The sequence below is a fragment of the Pseudochaenichthys georgianus genome, chromosome 10, assembly GCF_902827115.2.
Source record: "Pseudochaenichthys georgianus chromosome 10, fPseGeo1.2, whole genome shotgun sequence".
Taxonomy (NCBI): Eukaryota; Metazoa; Chordata; class Actinopteri; order Perciformes; family Channichthyidae; genus Pseudochaenichthys; species Pseudochaenichthys georgianus.
Window position 1 is genome coordinate 21,391,982 of NC_047512.1, and position 21,593 is coordinate 21,413,574.

Here is a 21,593-nt window from a genome sequence, read left to right on the forward strand (position 1 = left end):
CCCTTATTTACACCCTTTGTTATAATCCAATCGTTCTCCAGCAGAGCATCAGACTATTTTAATGCTGAATTGAGTATTCAACCCGTCACGTATACTGGTCTGTCGATGACGGCTTTAGAAAGAGGAAGGGGGTGTGTCTAGTGACTGACGAAAACTAACTAAATCATTATTTGTTTTATACTGACACCAAGTGATCGAGTATCACACTGCAGTACTTCATTTGTTAACAACAAAATATATTTAAAGAAAGATTTTACACGAAAAATGAATTTCCCTAACAATGAAAACTGCAGCATTTCCCCTCTTCTAAAGGACAGAGAAGGCAAAGATGCCCCCTTCATTAGAGAGAGAGAGCCCACGGAGACATAACCCATTTAACATGTCATACTACCTTGAGACGGATTTGATAATTGATTCCAGCAAGGCGGACAGCGATAAATTGCACTCAACATATTTGACTCACAAAACAGGACGATGACCAAGTTTGTCATTGTAACAATATTTTGATAACAGGGTTCACTTCCCATTTCCCGTAAGAGTGTTTGCCATGAAAAAGTAGCGTTGCCTCCTGTGTAAACAACGACATTATACAAGAATATGCCACGACTACAAATCATGCATTAACATATGAAAATAATAGATACACACACTTCGAGAGCATGCAATTATATTAAAAAGTACATTGTGTGTTATTCCAACACAATCGGGCTCAACGTTGTAAAGGAGCGAGAGTAACACTTTGGATCTTACCTCTGTGGATGTCCCCCTCCTGTCAGGGAGCACCAGTGTGTTGGCATGGCTGCCCGGGACTATAGTAGATCCTATACTCATTCTGGGTCCAACTAACATGTAGCGCTTGTCTCCAGATCTGTACTGGATGCTGTGACACAGTGTCCCATCATAGTTAGTCTCTTGTAGATATTTAGAAGTATAGTCTGTGGACTTGGAGCACTGCATTGCAATCAGCACGATGATGCTGATGAGAAAAAGTGTTGAGACTGAGCCCAAAGTTATCATCAGGTAAAAAGTCACGTTATTATCCTCATCATCCTTTGATGCACTTTTAACATCAGCAGCAGCAAAAGCCTCTCTGGGCTCCACAAGTTTAACAACCACAGTAGCTGTTGCTGACAGGGACACGTTGCCATTGTCTTTCACCAGGATGAGCAGTTTATGCTCAGCCTCGTCTGTCTCTGTGAATGAGCGAAGTGTTCTGATCTGTCCTGTATAGCGGTCCAAACCAAAGAGACTGTGGGCAGTAACTTCCTGCAGTGAGAACAGTAACCAGCCGTTATATCCTATATCAGCGTCATAGGCTCTGACTTTAGTCACCAAGTGTCCTGCGTTCACATTGCGGGGAATCTCCTCCACACCTTCAGCAGAACCGTTAGAGCTGACCGGATACAGGATGACTGGAGCGTTGTCGTTCTGATCCAGAATGAACACGTGCACTGTGACGTTGCTGCTTAGTGACGGAGTTCCAGAATCTGTGGCGACAACTTGGAACTGGAATGTTTTCAGAGTCTCAAAGTCAAAGCTTTTTAGCGCCAAAATATCTCCAGTTTCAGAATTGATATTTAAAAATGAAGTCACTTTTTTCCCTTCACCATCTCTGAGAATATGATAGGTTATTCGTGCATTATCGTTCTCATCACGATCAAGAGCTTTAACTGAAAACACAGAGGTGCCTGGCTCATTGGCTTCAGTGATATAGAAAGTATATGGACTCAGTGAAAACTCTGGACTGTTGTCATTCACATCTGAAACCACTACATGTATTGTCTTCTCAGATGATAATGGAGGTTCTCCAGCATCTTTTGCAGTTATTGTCAGGACATATTGTGACTGTTTCTCTCTATCCAGGGGGGATTTGGTGACCAATGAAAACATGTTGTCTTGTAAGGATGGAGTTAAAACAAAAGGAACATCCTCAACTATGGAGCAAATCACTTTTCCATTGAGACCAGAGTCCAAGTCATTTACACTGATAAGGGCTACTGTAGTTCCAGGTCTTGAATCTTCAGGGATAGAGTTTGAAAAGGAGGTAACCTCAATCTCAGGAGCGTTATCATTAACATCAACTATCTGGATTATAACACTTTTTTCTGTAGTTAGTGGAGCAAGTCCTTTATCTGATGCCTGAATTTCAATTTCGTACTTGTCCCTTTGCTCATAGTCGATCAGACCTTTGACAGTTATCTCACCTGTTGATGGATTAATATTAAAAAGCTCAAATAGTTTGTTATTTACACTGTTACCAAATGAGTAATACACCTCTCCATTCTGACCTTCATCTGAATCAGTTGCATTCACCTGTACGATGGTGGTACCTACTGGGGCATTTTCAGAGAGTGTAACAGAATAACCATCTTTAGAGAAAATGGGTGTGTTATCATTTACATCCATAACTTTTACTACAATATTCATATTACCAGATTTTGGAGGTTTCCCTCCATCCAGTGCCGTCAACACTAAAGTGTTTATCACTGCTCCTTCCCTATCTAAAGATTTTTGTAAAACCAATATTGGTATTTTACCATCCTCTCCTTTATCCCTAACCTCCAAACGGAAGTAATCGTTTTGGCTGAGTTTGTAGTGCTGCACGGAGAAAGGACCACTGTCCGGGTCCCGTGATGCTTTTAGCTGAAACCTTGCTCCGGGCAACACAGACTCAGAAATATCCAACTGTTTCACTTCCTCTGGAAAACTAGGAGAATGGTCATTGATATCCAGCACTTCCACACCAACATAATGCACCTCCAAAGGGTTTTCCAGCACGGTTTTCAGATTCATTAAACACGTACTGCTCTGCGCGCACACCTCCTCTCTGTCAATCTTCCGGCTCACATACAGGACACCATCGTTTTGATTCACGTGGAAAAGCGGATCCGCATTACTGGAAACAATCCGATACTTCCTGTCTTTCAGTGTGCTTTTATCTAATCCCAGATCTTTCGCTATATTTCCAACCGCAGTTCCTTCGTTAACTTCCTCCGAGATTGAATATCGTATTTGCGCTGAGGCCGCGCTCCACAAAAACACAGCAACCACGCAGCGGAGAAACCATCCTCGCGCCCTCCGCATCTCGCATCTTCTTTGTTCCATGGTTAAACCCGAAATCATCAGTAATCCATTACAAGCTACACAAAGCTCTGTTGTGAAGTCAAAATCCAGCGCTTTCTTACATATATATTCACCTGTTAATTCACTTCCTGTATTTCCAGAAAATGCGCTAAACCGATCATGTATCAAGGCATGAGCAGAAAAACGGTCCTGCCAGTATCGAAGTAAAATGTTTTGAAGAGGAGGAACCAAACTGAAATGACGACAGGCTCGTGTCCTGCAGAATTTTTACTTTTCACTGACACCATGCGACCCCTTTTCTCACTGCAGAAATGTGAGGCATGTAATACACATTATGGTCAATGGTATGTTATCTTTAGTTATAGCATATGTATTGTATTGTGTTGAAAGAGAGAAGGAGGCTGCCCAGACTTTAGACATTGACTAAAATAACTCTTTCCGCTCCCAGCACCAAGGACAGCGACCTCAATACAGCTCGATTAAAAAAAAAAGTTTCTCCGTTGTATTGTATTATCAAGCCACTTGATGAAAAAAGACGGTTGATAGGGAAAAAATAGACGGCTTACGATATATGTAGCAGGAACACTGGGTTCAGGTAACTTTCCCACACTCATCTCTACACCCTGAACTCACCATCACCTAAAGTAGGTCAACTCCTCCCCCAGAGCCAACCCCTAATTAACTCATTGGTAGTTAATGCACCTGTGGCATGATGGCAACCTTTGTTTCGTTTGCTGTCTGCCTGTTGCCACATGGCCCCCTTAGGATAGGTACATTGTCAGATACTGGATGTCATGTTTGATCAACAGCTTAATATTACTCATGTGCATCTTATCTCAGCACTGAACTACATTAATATACTGTCAGCTTGTATGCTGGTCCACCTGGTGTTCCTTTGGCCAAATGTGATGCCTGAAGTCCTGTTAACCTGGAGAGATGTGTGTTGGTCCTTAGTACTTTAGTATTAATCATACTGAGGAAGTTTACAATTACCTATGTTAAAATATGTAAATGTGTACTTTTGTATTGTAATCTAATGTACAATGTGTTCTTCCTGGTGCAGCTGCTGTGTTGCTATAGTTAGGTTTTGTTTGAATTTAGTTTTGCTGTCTCATATTTAGGATTTTAGTGTATTTTACTGTTTGCTCGTTTGGACCAACTGGATACTTGTTTGTTCTGCTTTATACTCATTTGTTGTTTCTTTGTCCCTTGTAGTGGAGTTGGAGCCAGCTGTGGTGGAGGCTAGGCCCACAGTCTAATTCCCTTCACGGCTTGTATATAGGAGCACTGGGACACAGTTTGTAGTGAGTTTTGGTTTGCAGTGAGCACCGGTGGTGGGTAAGTGGGACACAGCCTGTTAGACTGCCTCCCCCGGCTGGCACCTGCCCACTCCCCTTTTCATCTCATTGATTTGAGTCATTTTCTATATAAAGTGTTTTTACCAAGAATAAACAAATACATGTGATTGACATAATGAAATAAACTGTTAAACTGTTTCATTATAATTGAACCACGTCTCTGTCTTGTGTCAGTCATAAACTTGTAGAGCCTTCTTAGTTCTGAGGTGTACATTAAATATCTCCTGCGGGCGAAACTCCCCAGGTGGCGTTGTTGGGCATTTTGGTATTTGGGTGGCTCTGCCTTTAAAAACGACCCCGCCACATATACATGATGCAAAAAAAACAAAAGGCCACAATCATTGCCCATGAGGTGACTACGATCGTTTAAAAATAAAATGCATCTCCTTTTTCAAGTTCACTTAAATTACCTCCATGAGAATTACCAAGGTAAACTATGATGACAAACACAGTATCAAATTATGCAGAAAACAAACCACATTGATATGTTTAGTCAAAAAGCAGTTACAGTTCGTCACCACAGTTTAATCTAAAATATGTCTTACTTCTGCAGATGCCCCCTTCTGTCAAGAAGCACTAGGTATTTGCAGTTAACAGTTACTATCGAGTCACAATCATCCATCTCTTAAACTATTTTGATGAATGTAAACTGCAATGAAGTCCTTATTTCTATGCCAAAATAAATGGAAAACTATAGTACAATACTTCAGGGACTGGTCAGCTTTCTGTCCCCAGAGTCAGAACTAAACATGGAGAAGCAGCGTTCAGTTGTTATGCTCCAAATATCTGGAACAAACTCCCAGAAACCTGCAGGTCCGCTGCAACTCTGACTACTTTTAGATCAAGGCTGAAGACTTTTCTTTTTGCTGCTGCTTTTAATTGAACTATTCATATCTTATACTGCACTGTAACTTTTATCCATGTATTTTTTCTTTTAATGTTTATTTTATTAGCTTTTCTTTTTAATGACTGATTTTAATGACATTTTCTTAATGTCTTTCATTTTTTGTAAAGCACTTTGAATTGCCTTGTGTTGAAAAGTGCTATATAAATAAACTTGCCTTGCCTTACAGCAACACCTTTTTCTGCACCCAGAGGTGTAGGAACTGATTTCGCTTTGACGAACTGCAATAATATAAACTGTACAAAACAAACCATCCAACAACACAGAAGAAGTATGCAAAACATGGGATTTCAGGCAGATAGAATTCATTCACCTCAAGGGCAGATCCTGTTTCTATAAATAAAAGTGTTTACATTTGAATGTAAGACAAGATGCACCAATTATTTGATATCAACCTGTTTGAATGTAAGTATTCATATTGCCATGACAATATGAAAAGTAAGGGAGTTTGAATATGCATTTGTCTTACCTCTGTAGATGTTCCCCTCCGGTCAGGGAGCACCAGTGTGTTGGCATGACTACCCGGGACTATAGTAGATCCTATACTCATTCTGGGTCCAACTAACATGTAGCGCTTGTCTCCAGATCTGTACTGGATGCTGTGACACAGTGTCCCATCATAGTTAGTCTCTTGTAGATATTTAGAAGTATAGTCTGTGGACTTAGAGCACTGCATTGCAATCAGCACGATGATGCTGATGAGAAAAAGTGTTGAGACTGAGCCCAAAGTTATCATCAGGTAAAAAGTCACGTTATTATCCTCATCATCCTTTGTTGCACTTTTAACATCAGCAGCAGCAAAAGCCTCTCTGGGCTCCACAAGTTTAACAACCACAGTAGCTGTTGCTGACAGGGACACGTTGCCATTGTCTTTCACCAGGATGAGCAGTTTATGCTCAGCCTCGTCTGTCTCTGTGAAGGAGCGAAGTGTTCTGATCTGTCCTGTATAGCGGTCCAAACCAAAGAGACTGTGGGCAGTAACTTCCTGCAGTGAGAACAGTAACCAGCCGTTATATCCTATATCAGCGTCATAGGCTCTGACTTTAGTCACCAAGTGTCCTGCGTTCACATTGCGGGGAATCTCCTCCACACCTTCAGCAGAACCGTTAGAGCTGACCGGATACAGGATGACTGGAGCGTTGTCGTTCTGATCCAGAATGAACACGTGCACTGTGACGTTGCTGCTTAGCGACGGAGTTCCAGAATCTGTGGCGACAACTTGGAACTGGAACGTTTTCAGAGTCTCAAAGTCAAAGCTTTTTAGCGCCAAAACATCTCCAGTTTCAGAGTTGATATTTAAAAATGAGGTCAATTTATTTGCTTCTCTGCCATCTCTGAGGATATGATATGAAATGACAGCGTTATCGCTTTCATCACGATCAGAAGCTCTAACTGAAAATACTGAGGCTCCAGGACTGTTATTCTCGGTGATATAAAATACATAGGGGCTTGTTAAAAACTCTGGATTGTTGTCATTTACATCTGATACTACGACACTCATGGTCTTTTCAGTTGAAAAGGACGGATCACCTGTGTCTTTAGCGACAATTGTAAATTCAAAGTGGGCAACCATTTCCCTATCCAGTTGAGACCTGGTTACTACGGCGTACATGTTTTCCTGTAACGATGGAGATAAAGTAAAAGGAACATCCTCCTTGATGGTGCAAATGACTTTTCCATTGATTCCAGAGTCTAAATCCCTAACACTAATCAGGGCTACAGTAGTTCCTATCTTTGAATCCTCCTTGATAGAGCTAGAAAATGATGTTACTTCTATCTCAGGTGCATTGTCATTAACATCAATAACTGTTATCATAACACTTTTGTCAGTTGTTAGAGGAACTGGTCCTTTATCGGACGCCTGAATGTCAATTTCATAACTTTTACTTTTCTCGAAGTCTATTTTACCGATGACTTTAATTTCACCAGTGTTTGCGTCTATTTTAAAGATATCCTTTAATTTTGCATCAACTTCGTTACCAAATGAATATATTATTTCACTATTTGCACTCTGGTCCAAATCGGTTGCATTTAACTGAATGACTACAGTGTCAACGGGAACGCTTTCTTGTAGAGTTGCAGAATAAACCTCTTTTGTAAACACAGGGGAGTTGTCATTAACATCAAGCACATCCACAGTAATTTCTATAGCGCCAGATTTCGCAGGTTTTCCTCCATCCACTGCTGTAAGACGCAGTTTGTGTTTCCCGGCTGTTTCTCTATCTAGCTGTTTCTGCAGGACTAAAAATGGAACTTTAAGGTCTTCGCCTCTATCCTTCACTTCTAATCTAAAATGCTCGTTATGGCTGAGTCGATATTGCTGAATGGATAACTGGCCAACGTCGGGGTCACGCGCAGCCTGTAGTTGAAATCTCGCCCCTGGTAAAGCCGACTCAGAGATTTCGAGCCTTTTCTCTTTCTCCGTAAAAACAGGCGTGTGGTCATTTATATCTAGTATTTCCACCGCCACGTAGTGGATCTCCAGCGGGTTTTCTAGCACAGTTTTGAGGTTGATCAAACACGGGCTGGTCCGGTCGCACACCTCCTCCCTATCTATTCTTTTTTAACATACAATATACCATCATTTTGATTCACTTCAAACAGGGGCTCAGTTGAGCCTGACACAATGCGATACCCTCTGTCTGTGAGTGCACTCTTATCGAGCCCCAAATCCTTCGCTATATTCCCGACCACGGTTCCATCTTGAACCTCCTCAGATATTGAATATCTGATCTGTGCTGTAGCTCCTCTCCATAATATATCCAAAACAACCATCAAGGCAAACCAAAATTGTCGCGGCGTCCGTGCTTTTAGTCCTCTTTGTTCCATGGCTCGTATCGGCGATAAAGAACAGTCCATTAACTACGTCTTGAAATAAATGAAACTTAATCCGCCATCTTTCTTCACAATATCCAACGTCTGCTTTTACAAAAACGGTCGAAAATTAAACACTCGTTGGTGGCAATTGCGATCTTATTCGCTCAAGTATGCTCTGCAAAATGCAAGGACTCGATCCACATACAGCTCGTGACGTAAAGTGCTACCAGTCACAGAAACACTGAGCTACACTGACACCAAGCGTTAGAATCGTTATTATTATACTATGTTACATATGTTACATGTTACATATGTTACATGAAATATAATCTTCAAATGTTCAGAAGTGATATGAGACATAAACTTATATATAACTGTTTAACAGTGGGGATAAGCTTTAGTAGTGGAATCAACCACGATCCATTTATTTACATCTCATCTATGCCAGGATGTTACTAAAGCTCATGAACTGCAGCTGTCAACACGTATTAAAGCACACAAGTTGCAAGCCCCATAACACATGATACAAATCACTTGGTAGTTGAAAAACAAAAACAGAATGAAGACTGCTCTCAATCTAAGTTGTAGTACACACACTTTTAAACTAATCACAATGCCAGTGTTAATGCTGATCGTGAGTAATGTATCGCTTCTCTGCTATTTAATTATTGCTATTTGCAGTGTAATGTAATGTATTTCCGCTTTAGAGGGGGGCTTTCACACATAGTATTAAGTATGCAGGGGATGCGAAAATCAAAACATCCAAAAATATTTGTCTTACCTCTGTAGATGTCCCCCTCCTGTCAGGGAGCACCAGTGTGTTGGCATGGCTGCCCGGGACTATAGTAGATCCTATACTCATTCTGGGTCCAACTAACATGTAGCGCTTGTCTCCAGATCTGTACTGGATGCTGTGACACAGTGTCCCATCATAGTTAGTCTCTTGTAGATATTTAGAAGTACAGTCTGTGGACTTAGAGCACTGCATTGCAATCAGCACGATGATGCTGATGAGAAAAAGTGTTGAGACTGAGCCCAAAGTTATCATCAGGTAAAAAGTCACATTATTATCCTCATCATCCTTTGATGCACTTTTAACATCAGCAGCAGCAAAAGCCTCTCTGGGCTCCACAAGTTTAACAACCACAGTAGCTGTTGCTGACAGGGACACGTTGCCATTGTCTTTCACCAGGATGAGCAGTTTATGCTCAGTCTCGTCTGTCTCTGTGAATGAGCGAAGTGTTCTGATCTGTCCTGTATAGCGGTCCAAACCAAAGAGACTGTGGGCAGTAACTTCCTGCAGTGAGAACAGTAACCAGCCGTTATATCCTATATCAGCGTCATAGGCTCTGACTTTAGTCACCAAGTGTCCTGCGTTCACATTGCGGGGAATCTCCTCCACACCTTCAGCAGAACCGTTAGAGCTGACCGGATACAGGATGACTGGAGCGTTGTCGTTCTGATCCAGAATGAACACGTGCACTGTGACGTTGCTGCTTAGCGACGGAGTTCCAGAATCTGTGGCGACAACTTGGAACTGGAACGTTTTCAGAGTCTCAAAGTCAAAGCTTTTTAGCGCCAAAACATCTCCAGTTTCAGAGTTGATATTTAAAAATGAGGTCAATTTATTTGCTTCTCTGCCATCTCTGAGGATATGATATGAAATGACAGCGTTATCGCTTTCATCACGATCAGAAGCTCTAACTGAAAATACTGAGGCTCCAGGACTGTTATTCTCGGTGATATAAAATACATAGGGGCTTGTTAAAAACTCTGGATTGTTGTCATTTACATCTGATACTACGACACTCATGGTCTTTTCAGTTGAAAAGGACGGATCACCTGTGTCTTTAGCGACAATTGTAAATTCAAAGTGGGCAACCATTTCCCTATCCAGTTGAGACCTGGTTACTACGGCGTACATGTTTTCCTGTAACGATGGAGATAAAGTAAAAGGAACATCCTCCTTGATGGTGCAAATGACTTTTCCATTGATTCCAGAGTCTAAATCCCTAACACTAATCAGGGCTACAGTAGTTCCTATCTTTGAATCCTCCTTGATAGAGCTAGAAAATGATGTTACTTCTATCTCAGGTGCATTGTCATTAACATCAATAACTGTTATCATAACACTTTTGTCAGTTGTTAGAGGAACTGGTCCTTTATCGGACGCCTGAATGTCAATTTCATAACTTTTACTTTTCTCGAAGTCTATTTTACCGATGACTTTAATTTCACCAGTGTTTGCGTCTATTTTAAAGATATCCTTTAATTTTGCATCAACTTCGTTACCAAATGAATATATTATTTCACTATTTGCACTCTGGTCCAAATCTGTTGCATTTAACTGAATGACTACAGTGTCAACGGGAACGCTTTCTTGTAGAGTTGCAGAATAAACCTCTTTTGTAAACACAGGGGAGTTGTCATTAACATCAAGCACATCCACAGTAATTTCTATAGCGCCAGATTTCGCAGGTTTTCCTCCATCCACTGCTGTAAGACGCAGTTTGTGTTTCCCCGGCTGTTTCTCTATCTAGCTGTTTCTGCAGGACTAAAAATGGAACTTTAAGGTCTTCGCCTCTATCCTTCACTTCTAATCTAAAATGCTCGTTATGGCTGAGTCGATATTGCTGAATGGATAACTGGCCAACGTCGGGGTCACGCGCAGCCTGTAGTTGAAATCTCGCCCCTGGTAAAGCCGACTCAGAGATTTCGAGCCTTTTCTCTTTCTCCGTAAAAACAGGCGTGTGGTCATTTATATCTAGTATTTCCACCGCCACGTAGTGGATCTCCAGCGGGTTTTCTAGCACAGTTTTGAGGTTGATCAAACACGGGCTGGTCCGGTCGCACACCTCCTCCCTATCTATTCTTTTTTTAACATACAATATACCATCATTTTGATTCACTTCAAACAGGGGCTCAGTTGAGCCTGACACAATGCGATACCCTCTGTCTGTGAGTGCACTCTTATCGAGCCCCAAATCCTTCGCTATATTCCCGACCACGGTTCCATCTTGAACCTCCTCAGATATTGAATATCTGATCTGTGCTGTAGCTCCTCTCCATAATATATCCAAAACAACCATCAAGGCAAACCAAAATTGTCGCGGCGTCCGTGCTTTTAGTCCTCTTTGTTCCATGGCTCGTATCGGCGATAAAGAACAGTCCATTAACTACGTCTTGAAATAAATGAAACTTAATCCGCCATCTTTCTTCACAATATCCAACGTCTGCTTTTACAAAAACGGTCGAAAATTAAACACTCGTTGGTGGCAATTGCGATCTTATTCGCTCAAGTATGCTCTGCAAAATGCAAGGACTCGATCCACATACAGCTCGTGACGTAAAGTGCTACCAGTCACAGAAACACTGAGCTACACTGACACCAAGCGTTAGAATCGTTATTATTATACTATGTTACATATGTTACATGTTACATATGTTACATGAAATATAATCTTCAAATGTTCAGAAGTGATATGAGACATAAACTTATATATAACTGTTTAACAGTGGGGATAAGCTTTAGTAGTGGAATCAACCACGATCCATTTATTTACATCTCATCTATGCCAGGATGTTACTAAAGCTCATGAACTGCAGCTGTCAACACGTATTAAAGCACACAAGTTGCAAGCCCCATAACACATGATACAAATCACTTGGTAGTTGAAAAACAAAAACAGAATGAAGACTGCTCTCAATCTAAGTTGTAGTACACACACTTTTAAACTAATCACAATGCCAGTGTTAATGCTGATCGTGAGTAATGTATCGCTTCTCTGCTATTTAATTATTGCTATTTGCAGTGTAATGTAATGTATTTCCGCTTTAGAGGGGGGCTTTCACACATAGTATTAAGTATGCAGGGGATGCGAAAATCAAAACATCCAAAAATATTTGTCTTACCTCTGTAGATGTCCCCCTCCTGTCAGGGAGCACCAGTGTGTTGGCATGGCTGCCCGGGACTATAGTAGATCCTATACTCATTCTGGGTCCAACTAACATGTAGCGCTTGTCTCCAGATCTGTACTGGATGCTGTGACACAGTGTCCCATCATAGTTAGTCTCTTGTAGATATTTAGAAGTACAGTCTGTGGACTTAGAGCACTGCATTGCAATCAGCACGATGATGCTGATGAGAAAAAGTGTTGAGACTGAGCCCAAAGTTATCATCAGGTAAAAAGTCACATTATTATCCTCTTCATCCTTTGATGCACTTTTAACATCAGCAGCAGCAAAAGCCTCTCTGGGCTCCACAAGTTTAACAACCACAGTAGCTGTTGCTGACAGGGACACGTTGCCATTGTCTTTCACCAGGATGAGCAGTTTATGCTCAGTCTCGTCTGTCTCTGTGAATGAGCGAAGTGTTCTGATCTGTCCTGTATAGCGGTCCAAACCAAAGAGACTGTGGGCAGTAACTTCCTGCAGTGAGAACAGTAACCAGCCGTTATATCCTATATCAGCGTCATAGGCTCTGACTTTAGTCACCAAGTGTCCTGCGTTCACATTGCGGGGAATCTCCTCCACACCTTCAGCAGAACCGTTAGAGCTGACCGGATACAGGATGACTGGAGCGTTGTCGTTCTGATCCAGAATGAACACGTGCACTGTGACGTTGCTGCTTAGCGACGGAGTTCCAGAATCTGTGGCGACAACTTGGAACTGGAACGTTTTCAGAGTCTCAAAGTCAAAGCTTTTTAGCGCTGAAATCTGTCCGTTATCTGAATTTACACTGAGAAATATTGCCAGTTCGTTTCCTCTCGCTATTTGATAAGAAAGTATTGCGTTTTCATTTACATCTTTGTCCGTTGCACTTACAGAGAATATCGACCCTCCAGCAACGTTATTTTCTGAAAGGTAAAACTGTAATGTATTTTGAGAGAATAATGGTATGTTGTCGTTTACATCTGATATCTGAATGTTGAGGGTTTTGAAAGTAGATAAGAGAGTTTCCCCACAATCGGTGGCTTTTATTGTTATTTCGTAATGCGACACCTGCTCTCGGTCTAAAAATCCTTTTGTGACAACTGAATAAATGTTTTCTTTATAAGAGGGCTTTAACTCGAAAGGAACGTCTGAAGTTATGCTTGATATTATTTTTCCGTTGACACCGGAGTCCTTATCTGTCACACTAATAAGGGAAATAACTGTGCCAGGCTTTGAGTCTTCAGACACAGTATTAGACAGTGATGTGATTTCTATTTCTGGTGGATTATCATTTACGTCTTTTACTTTCATAATGACTCGACAGCGGCTTGTTAATGGAGGCGTTCCTTTGTCAGATGCTTGAACATCGATTTTGTAAATCTCCGTTTCTTCAAAATCCACCGCACCTTTCAATTTAATTTCTCCACTTACTCTATTCAATTCAAATATGTCATAAACTTTTCGCGCTAAAGTTTTGCTAAGAGTAAACTCTATTTCTCCGTTGTTCCCTTCATCTGTATCTGTTGCATTCACTCTTGTAACAATAGTACCGACTGGAACGTTCTCATATATTTCTACTTGATAGGTATCCTGACTAAACACTGGACGGTTATCGTTAGTGTCAAGAACAATTATAGAAACATTTAGTGTGCCTGATCTTTGAGGTTTACCGCCATCAACTGCTGTTACAACAAGCACATGTTTGCTCTTTTGTTCTCTGTCTAAGGACTTCTTCAGCACTAAATACGGCGTTTTATCCTCATCGCTTTGACTAACATCTATTTCAAAGTGATCGTTTGACGTTAATGTATACGTGCGGATGGAGTTAATTCCAGCATCAGGATCACGGGCCGCGTGCAGATCGAAACGGGTTCCCGGAGATATATGTTCAAATATTTGAAATTGTTGTTCCGTTTCAGGAAAACCCGGAGAGTGATCATTTATATCAGTAATTTCTACAACAACATGGTGCATTTCCAAAGGGTTTTCAACAAGGATCTTCAACTCCATTGTGCATACACCGCTCCCCCTGACACAGCTCCTCTCTGTCGATCTTTTTAAGAATCTGTAACGCACCACTGTTCGGGTTTACCTCGAAAAAAAGCATCTTTAGATCCAGACACAACTCGAAATCGTCGATCAATCAAAGAGGTTTTATCCAGACCAAGATCCTTTGCAACATTTCCAACAGAAGTCCCTTCTTTCATCTCCTCTGGAATAGAGTACCTCAAATCAGCCACAGCATGTTTCCCGAAAATCAGTAATAGAGAAAAATACAAATTAAACCAACGACTGTCACTTGAGCGATGTCGTCGTGGACACCCCATCATTATCCAACAGCACACACAGAAGCCTGTTTCTGCAGCGAATTAACGTGACTATCCAACCAGTTTAGCATCGCATGTATAGAAAACTCACAGTGCCGTGTCATCCAGCTTGCACCCTTAAATCTGATGTATCCTCTGCTGTGAGGTACCAAACAAAAGCCTTCTAGGGGAGGGACAACGTCCTGTGTGGCCTTGTTGGAGTAACAGTGACACCAAGAGGGGAACGTTTCAAATTCGTTCAAAAACACACTAGAATGTGCGAAATGCTCAGAAAATCCAAGTACACGTTTTTTCTTCTTCTCATCCACACACGAGAAATAACGGTATGAATTTGTGTTAATATTTGCTCTTATTGTTTGCTTAAAAAGAGTAACGTCAATGTATTTCAGAACTACAGGCTTATCCCCAATATTTGACTCTTTAATTAACATTTCTTTTTTCTAGAATGATTATGAAGTCCAAATAACGCATATCAGTGTAAGTATTTTTTTATATTTGTAATATATTTATGTTTGATCTGTTATAGCTCCTTTCACACATTTTCCCCAAAATAAAGTTGCAATTTATGACCCCATTTAGATTTTATTATAGAACATTTTCTCATGTTCATTGTATGCGTGAGAGTGTATCCTTTTCATCACCACAGTAAAGTGTCTTTGAGCACCTGAAAAGGCGCTTAGAAATCAAATGTATTATTATTATTATTATTTTTTATTATTACTATTATTATTAGTGTGTATAAAACAATCTACAAATGAGAGCAGCAAAGAGAGAATATTGCACCAGATAGAACCTTTGCAAACAGAAGTGGAAGCTCAGTCTCAATTGGAAGACATCTAAAAACACATATATTATTCTAGAAATGATTACATTTCTTAAAATCTTACCTCTGTGGATGTCCCCCTCCTGTCAGGGAGCACCAGTGTGTTGGCATGGCTGCCCGGGACTATAGTAGATCCTATACTCATTCTGGGTCCAACTAACATGTAGCGCTTGTCTCCAGATCTGTACTGGATGCTGTGACACAGTGTCCCATCATAGTTAGTCTCTTGTAGATATTTAGAAGTATAGTCTGTGGACTTGGAGCACTGCATTGCAATCAGCACGATGATGCTGATGAGAAAAAGTGTTGAGACTGAGCCCAAAGTTATCATCAGGTAAAAAGTCACGTTATTATCCTCTTCATCCTTTGATGCACTTTAACATCAGCAGCACAGCAAAGCCTCTCTGGGCTCCACAAGTTTAACAACCACAGTAGCTGTTGCTGACAGGGACACGTTGCCATTGTCTTTCACCAGGATGAGCAGTTTATGCTCAGCCCTCGTCTGTCTCTGTGAAGGAGCGAAGTGTTCTGATCTGTCCTGTATAGCGGGGTCCAAACCAAAGAGACTGTGGGGCAGTAACTTCCTGCAGTGAGAACAGTAACCAGCCGTTATATCCTATATCAGCGTCATAGGCTCTGACTTTAGTCACCAAGTGTCCTGCGTTCACATTGCGGGGAATCTCCTCCACACCTTCAGCAGAACCGTTAGAGCTGACCGGATACAGGATGACTGGAGCATTGTCGTTCTGATCCAGAATGAATACGTGCACTGTGACGTTGCTGCTTAGTGACGGAGCTCCAGAATCTGTGGCGACAACTTGGAACTGGAACGTTTTCAGAGTCTCAAAGTCAAAGCTTTTTAGCGCCAAAACTATCTCCAGTTTCAGAGTTGATATTTAAAAATGAGGTCAATTTATTTGCTTCTCTGCCATCTCTGAGGATATGATATGAAATGACAGCGTTATCGCTTTCATCACGATCAGAAGCTCTAACTGAAAATACTGAGGCTCCAGGACTGTTATTCTCGGTGATATAAAATACATAGGGGCTTGTTAAAAACTGCTGGATTGTTATCATTTACATCTGATACTACGACACTCATGGTCTTTTCAGTTGAAAAGGACGGATCACCTGTGTCTTTAGCGACAATTGTAAATTCAAAGTGGGCAACCATTTCCCTATCCAGTTGAGACCTGGTTACTACGGCGTACATGTTTTCCTGTAACGATGGAGATAAAGTAAAGGAACATCCTCCTTGATGGTGCAAATGACTTTTCCATTGATTCCAGAGTCTAAATCCCTAACACTAATCAGGGCTACAGTAGTTCCTATCTTTGAATCCTCCTTGATAGAGCTAGAAAATGATGTTACTTCTATCTCAGGTGCATTGTCATTAACATCAATAACTGTTATCATAACACTTTGTCAGTTGTTAGAGGCGCTTGTCCTTTATCGGACGCTTGAATGTCAATATCATAACTTTTAGTTTTCTCGAAGTCTATTTTACCGATGACTTTAATTTCACCAGTGTTTGCGTCTATTTTAAAGACATCTTTTAATTTTTGCATCAACTTCGTTACCAAATGAATATATTATTTCACTATTTGCACCCTTGTCCAAATCTGTTGCATTTAACTGAATGACTACAGTGTCAACGGGAACGCTTCTTGTAGAGTTGCAGAATAAACCTCTTTTGTAAACACAGGGGGAGTTGTCATTAACATCAAGCACATCCACAGTAATTTCTATAGCGCCAGATTTCGCAGGTTTTCCTCCATCCACTGCTGTAAGACCGCAGTTTGTGTTTCCCGGCTGTTTCTCTATCTAGCTGTTTCTGCAGGACTAAAAATGGTACCTTACGGTCCTCGCCTCTATCCTTCACTTCTAATCTAAAATGCTCGTTATGGCTGAGTCGATATTGCTGAATGGATAACTGGCCAAACGTCGGGGTCACGCGCAGCCTGTAGTTGAAATCTCGCCCCCTGGTAAAGCCGACTCAGAGATTTCAAGCCGTTTCTCTTTCTCCGTAAAAACAGGCGTGTGGTCATTTATATCTAGTATTTCCACCGCCACGTAGTGGATCTCCAGCGGGTTTTCTAGCACAGTTTTGAGGTTGATCAAACACGGGCTGGTCCGGTCGCACACCTCCTCCCTATCTATTCTTTTTTAACATACAATATACCATCATTTTGATTCACTTCAAAACAGGGGCTCAGTTGAGCCTGACACAATGCGATACCCTCTGTCTGTGAGTGCACTCTTATCGAGCCCCAAATCCTTCGCTATATTCCCGACCACGGTTCCATCTTGAACCTCCTCAGATATTGAATATCTGATCTGTGCTGTAGCTCCTCTCCATAATATATCCAAAACAACCATCAAGGCAAACCAAAATTGTCGCGGCGTCCCGTGCTTTTAGTCCTCTTTGTTCCATGGCTCGTATCGGCGATAAAGAACAGTCCATTAACTACGTCTTGAAATAAATGAAACTTAATCCGCCATCTTTCTTCACAATATCCAACGTCTGCTTTTACAAAAACGGTCGAAAATTAAACACTCGTTGGTGCAATTGCGATCTTATTCGCTCAAGTATGCTCTGCACAATGCAAGGACTCGATCCACATACAGCTCGTGACGTAAAGTGCTACCAGTCACAGAAACACTGAGCTACACTGACACCAAGCGTTAGAATCGTTATTATTATTATTATTATTATTATTATTATTATTATTATAATATGTTAGTGTTAAGTTAACGCATGAAATATAATCTTCAAATGTTCAGAAGTGATATGAGACATACACTTATATATAACTGTTTAACAGATAAGCTTTAGTAGTGGAATCGATCCTGCTATTGTTTAACTTCTAAGTAATTACATTCAATATATTTTAGAATTGATAGGAATTATACAGATTATAATTAATTTCAATACATAAATTAAAAAAATATGAGTATTTCAATAAAATCAAATAGATTTAAATGCTTAAAAATAAACTCTACCATGATTCATTTCTGTGAGTGCATGATCCTTTTATTTACATCTCATCTATTCCAGGATATTACTAAAGCTCTTGAACTGCATCTGTCAACACGTATTAAAGCACACAAGTTGCAAGCCCCATAACACATGATACAAATCACTTGGTAGTTGAAAAACAAAAACAGAATGAAGACTGCTCTCAATCTAAGTTGTAGTACACACACTTTTAAACTAATCACAATGCCAGTGTTAATGCTGATCGTGAGTAATGTATCGCTTCTCTGCTATTTAATTATTGCTATTTGCAGTGTAATGTAATGTATTTCCGCTTTAGAGGGGGGCTTTCACACATAGTATTAAGTATGCAGGGGATGCGAAAATCAAAACATCCAAAAATATTTGTCTTACCTCTGTAGATGTCCCCCTCCTGTCAGGGAGCACCAGTGTGTTGGCATGGCTGCCCGGGACTATAGTAGATCCTATACTCATTCTGGGTCCAACTAACATGTAGCGCTTGTCTCCAGATCTGTACTGGATGCTGTGACACAGTGTCCCATCATAGTTAGTCTCTTGTAGATATTTAGAAGTACAGTCTGTGGACTTAGAGCACTGCATTGCAATCAGCACGATGATGCTGATGAGAAAAAGTGTTGAGACTGAGCCCAAAGTTATCATCAGGTAAAAAGTCACATTATTATCCTCTTCATCCTTTGATGCACTTTTAACATCAGCAGCAGCAAAAGCCTCTCTGGCTCCACAAGTTTAACAACCACAGTAGCTGTTGCTGACAGGGACACGTTGCCATTGTCTTTCACCAGGATGAGCAGTTTATGCTCAGTCTCGTCTGTCTCTGTGAATGAGCGAAGTGTTCTGATCTGTCCTGTATAGCGGTCCAAACCAAAGAGACTGTGGGCAGTAACTTCCTGCAGTGAGAACAGTAACCAGCCGTTATATCCTATATCAGCGTCATAGGCTCTGACTTTAGTCACCAAGTGTCCTGCGTTCACATTGCGGGGAATCTCCTCCACACCTTCAGCAGAACCGTTAGAGCTGACCGGATACAGGATGACTGGAGCGTTGTCGTTCTGATCCAGAATGAACACGTGCACTGTGACGTTGCTGCTTAGCGACGGAGTTCCAGAATCTGTGGCGACAACTTGGAACTGGAACGTTTTCAGAGTCTCAAAGTCAAAGCTTTTTTAGCGCTGAAATCTGTCCGTTATCTGAATTTACACTGAGAAATATTGCCAGTTCGTTTCCTCTCGCTATTTGATAAGAAAGTATTGCGTTTTCATTTACATCTTTGTCCGTTGCACTTACAGAGAATATCGACCCTCCAGCAACGTTATTTTCTGAAAGGTAAAACTGTAATGTATTTTGAGAGAATAATGGTATGTTGTCGTTTACATCTGATATCTGAATGTTGAGGGTTTTGAAAGTAGATAAGAGAGTTTCCCCACAATCGGTGGCTTTTATTGTTATTTCGTAATGCGACACCTGCTCTCGGTCTAAAAATCCTTTTGTGACAACTGAATAAATGTTTTCTTTATAAGAGGGCTTTAACTCGAAAGGAACGTCTGAAGTTATGCTTGATATTATTTTTCCGTTGACACCGGAGTCCTTATCTGTCACACTAATAAGGGAAATAACTGTGCCAGGCTTTGAGTCTTCAGACACAGTATTAGACAGTGATGTGATTTCTATTTCTGGTGGATTATCATTTACGTCTTTACTTTCATAATGACTCGACAGCGGCTTGTTAATGGAGGCGTTCCTTTGTCAGATGCTTGAACATCGATTTTGTAAATCTCCGTTTCTTCAAAATCCACCGCACCTTTCAATTAATTTCTCCACTTACTCTATTCAATTCAAATATGTCATAAACTTTTCGCGCTAAAGTTTTGCTAAGAGTAAACTCTATTTCTCCGTTGTTCCCTTCATCTGTATCTGTTGCATTCACTCTTGTAACAATAGTACCGACTGGAACGTTCTCATATATTTCTACTTGATAGGTATCCTGACTAAACACTGGACGGTTATCGTTAGTGTCAAGAACAATTATAGAAACATTTAGTGTGCCTGATCTTTGAGGTTTACCGCCATCAACTGCTGTTACAACAAGCACATGTTTGCTCTTTTGTTCTCTGTCTAAGGACTTCTTCAGCACTAAATACGGCGTTTTATCCTCATCGCTTTGACTAACATCTATTTCAAAGTGATCGTTTGACGTTAATGTATACGTGCGGATGGAGTTAATTCCAGCATCAGGATCACGGGCCGCGTGCAGATCGAAACGGGTTCCCGGAGATATATGTTCAAATATTTGAAATTGTTGTTCCGTTTCAGGAAAACCCGGAGAGTGATCATTTATATCAGTAATTTCTACAACAACATGGTGCATTTCCAAAGGGTTTTCAACAAGGATCTTCAACTCCATTGTGCATACACCGCTCCCCTGACACAGCTCCTCTCTGTCGATCTTTTTAAGAATCTGTAACGCACCACTGTTCGGGTTTACCTCGAAAAAAGCATCTTTAGATCCAGACACAACTCGAAATCGTCGATCAATCAAAGAGGTTTTATCCAGACCAAGATCCTTTGCAACATTTCCAACAGAAGTCCCTTCTTTCATCTCCTCTGGAATAGAGTACCTCAAATCAGCCACAGCATGTTTCCCGAAAATCAGTAATAGAGAAAAATACAAATTAAACCAACGACTGTCACTTGAGCGATGTCGTCGTGGACACCCCATCATTATCCAACAGCACACACAGAAGCCTGTTTCTGCAGCGAATTAACGTGACTATCCAACCAGTTTAGCATCGCATGTATAGAAAACTCACAGTGCCGTGTCATCCAGCTTGCACCCTTAAATCTGATGTATCCTCTGCTGTGAGGTACCAAACAAAAGCCTTCTTAGGGGAGGGACAACGTCCTGTGTGGCCTTGTTGGAGTAACAGTGACACCAAGAGGGGAACGTTTCAAATTCGTTCAAAAACACACTAGAATGTGCGAAATGCTCAGAAAATCCAAGTACACGTTTTTCTTCTTCTCATCCACACACGAGAAATAACGGTATGAATTTGTGTTTAATATTTGCTCTTATTGTTGCTTAAAAAGAGTAACGTCAATGTATTTCAGAACTACAGGCTTATCCCCAATATTTGACTCTTTAATTAACATTTCTTTTTCTAGAATGATTATGAAGTCCAAATAACGCATATCAGTGTAAGTATTTTTTTATATTTGTAATATATTTATGTTTGATCTGTTATAGCTCCTTTCACACATTTTCCCAAAATAAAGTTGCAATTTATGACCCCATTTAGATTTTATTATAGAACATTTTCTCATGTTCATTGTA

The 21,593-nt window shown here is 40.8% G+C and overlaps 2 protein-coding genes and 3 pseudogenes across 2 annotated transcripts; all 5 read right to left on the reverse strand.

Annotated features, from left to right (window-relative positions):
• Positions 1 to 85: 85 nt before the first annotated feature.
• On the reverse strand, positions 86 to 3,267 carry LOC117453925 (protocadherin alpha-8-like). Its single transcript, XM_034092962.2, has 2 exons — positions 751 to 3,267; positions 86 to 112 (listed from the first exon to the last, which is right to left on the reverse strand). Exons 1-2 carry the CDS (start codon positions 3,121 to 3,123, stop codon positions 86 to 88), a joined length of 2,400 nt encoding a protein of 799 aa, XP_033948853.2. The 5' UTR covers positions 3,124 to 3,267.
• A 2,242-nt stretch (positions 3,268 to 5,509) lies between these two features.
• Positions 5,510 to 11,457, reverse strand: LOC117453928 (protocadherin alpha-3-like). The gene is given in 4 exon segments (XM_071204493.1): positions 5,510 to 5,527; positions 5,816 to 6,571; positions 8,945 to 10,690; positions 10,692 to 11,457. Coding segments are annotated over 4 exon segments (3,165 nt in total). The 5' UTR covers positions 11,337 to 11,457.
• Positions 11,458 to 11,733: 276 nt separating this feature from the next.
• Positions 11,734 to 14,423, reverse strand: LOC117453929 (protocadherin alpha-3-like; annotated as a pseudogene).
• An 875-nt stretch (positions 14,424 to 15,298) lies between these two features.
• Positions 15,299 to 17,625, reverse strand: LOC117453930 (protocadherin alpha-8-like; annotated as a pseudogene).
• A 670-nt stretch (positions 17,626 to 18,295) lies between these two features.
• LOC117453931 (protocadherin alpha-3-like) lies at positions 18,296 to 20,981 on the reverse strand (annotated as a pseudogene).
• Between the last annotated feature and the right edge of the window lie 612 nt (positions 20,982 to 21,593).

Excerpts from the sequence above, each read along its gene's own strand:
- LOC117453925 (XM_034092962.2), bottom strand. The coding sequence starts at position 3,123 with ATGATTTCGGGTTTAACCATGGAACAAAGAAGATGCGAGATGCGGAGG. Across the intron at positions 113-750 it reads GGAGGGGGACATCCACAGAG|CCGTCATCGACAGACCAGTA; the intron begins GTAAGATCCAAA and ends CTCTTTCTAAAG.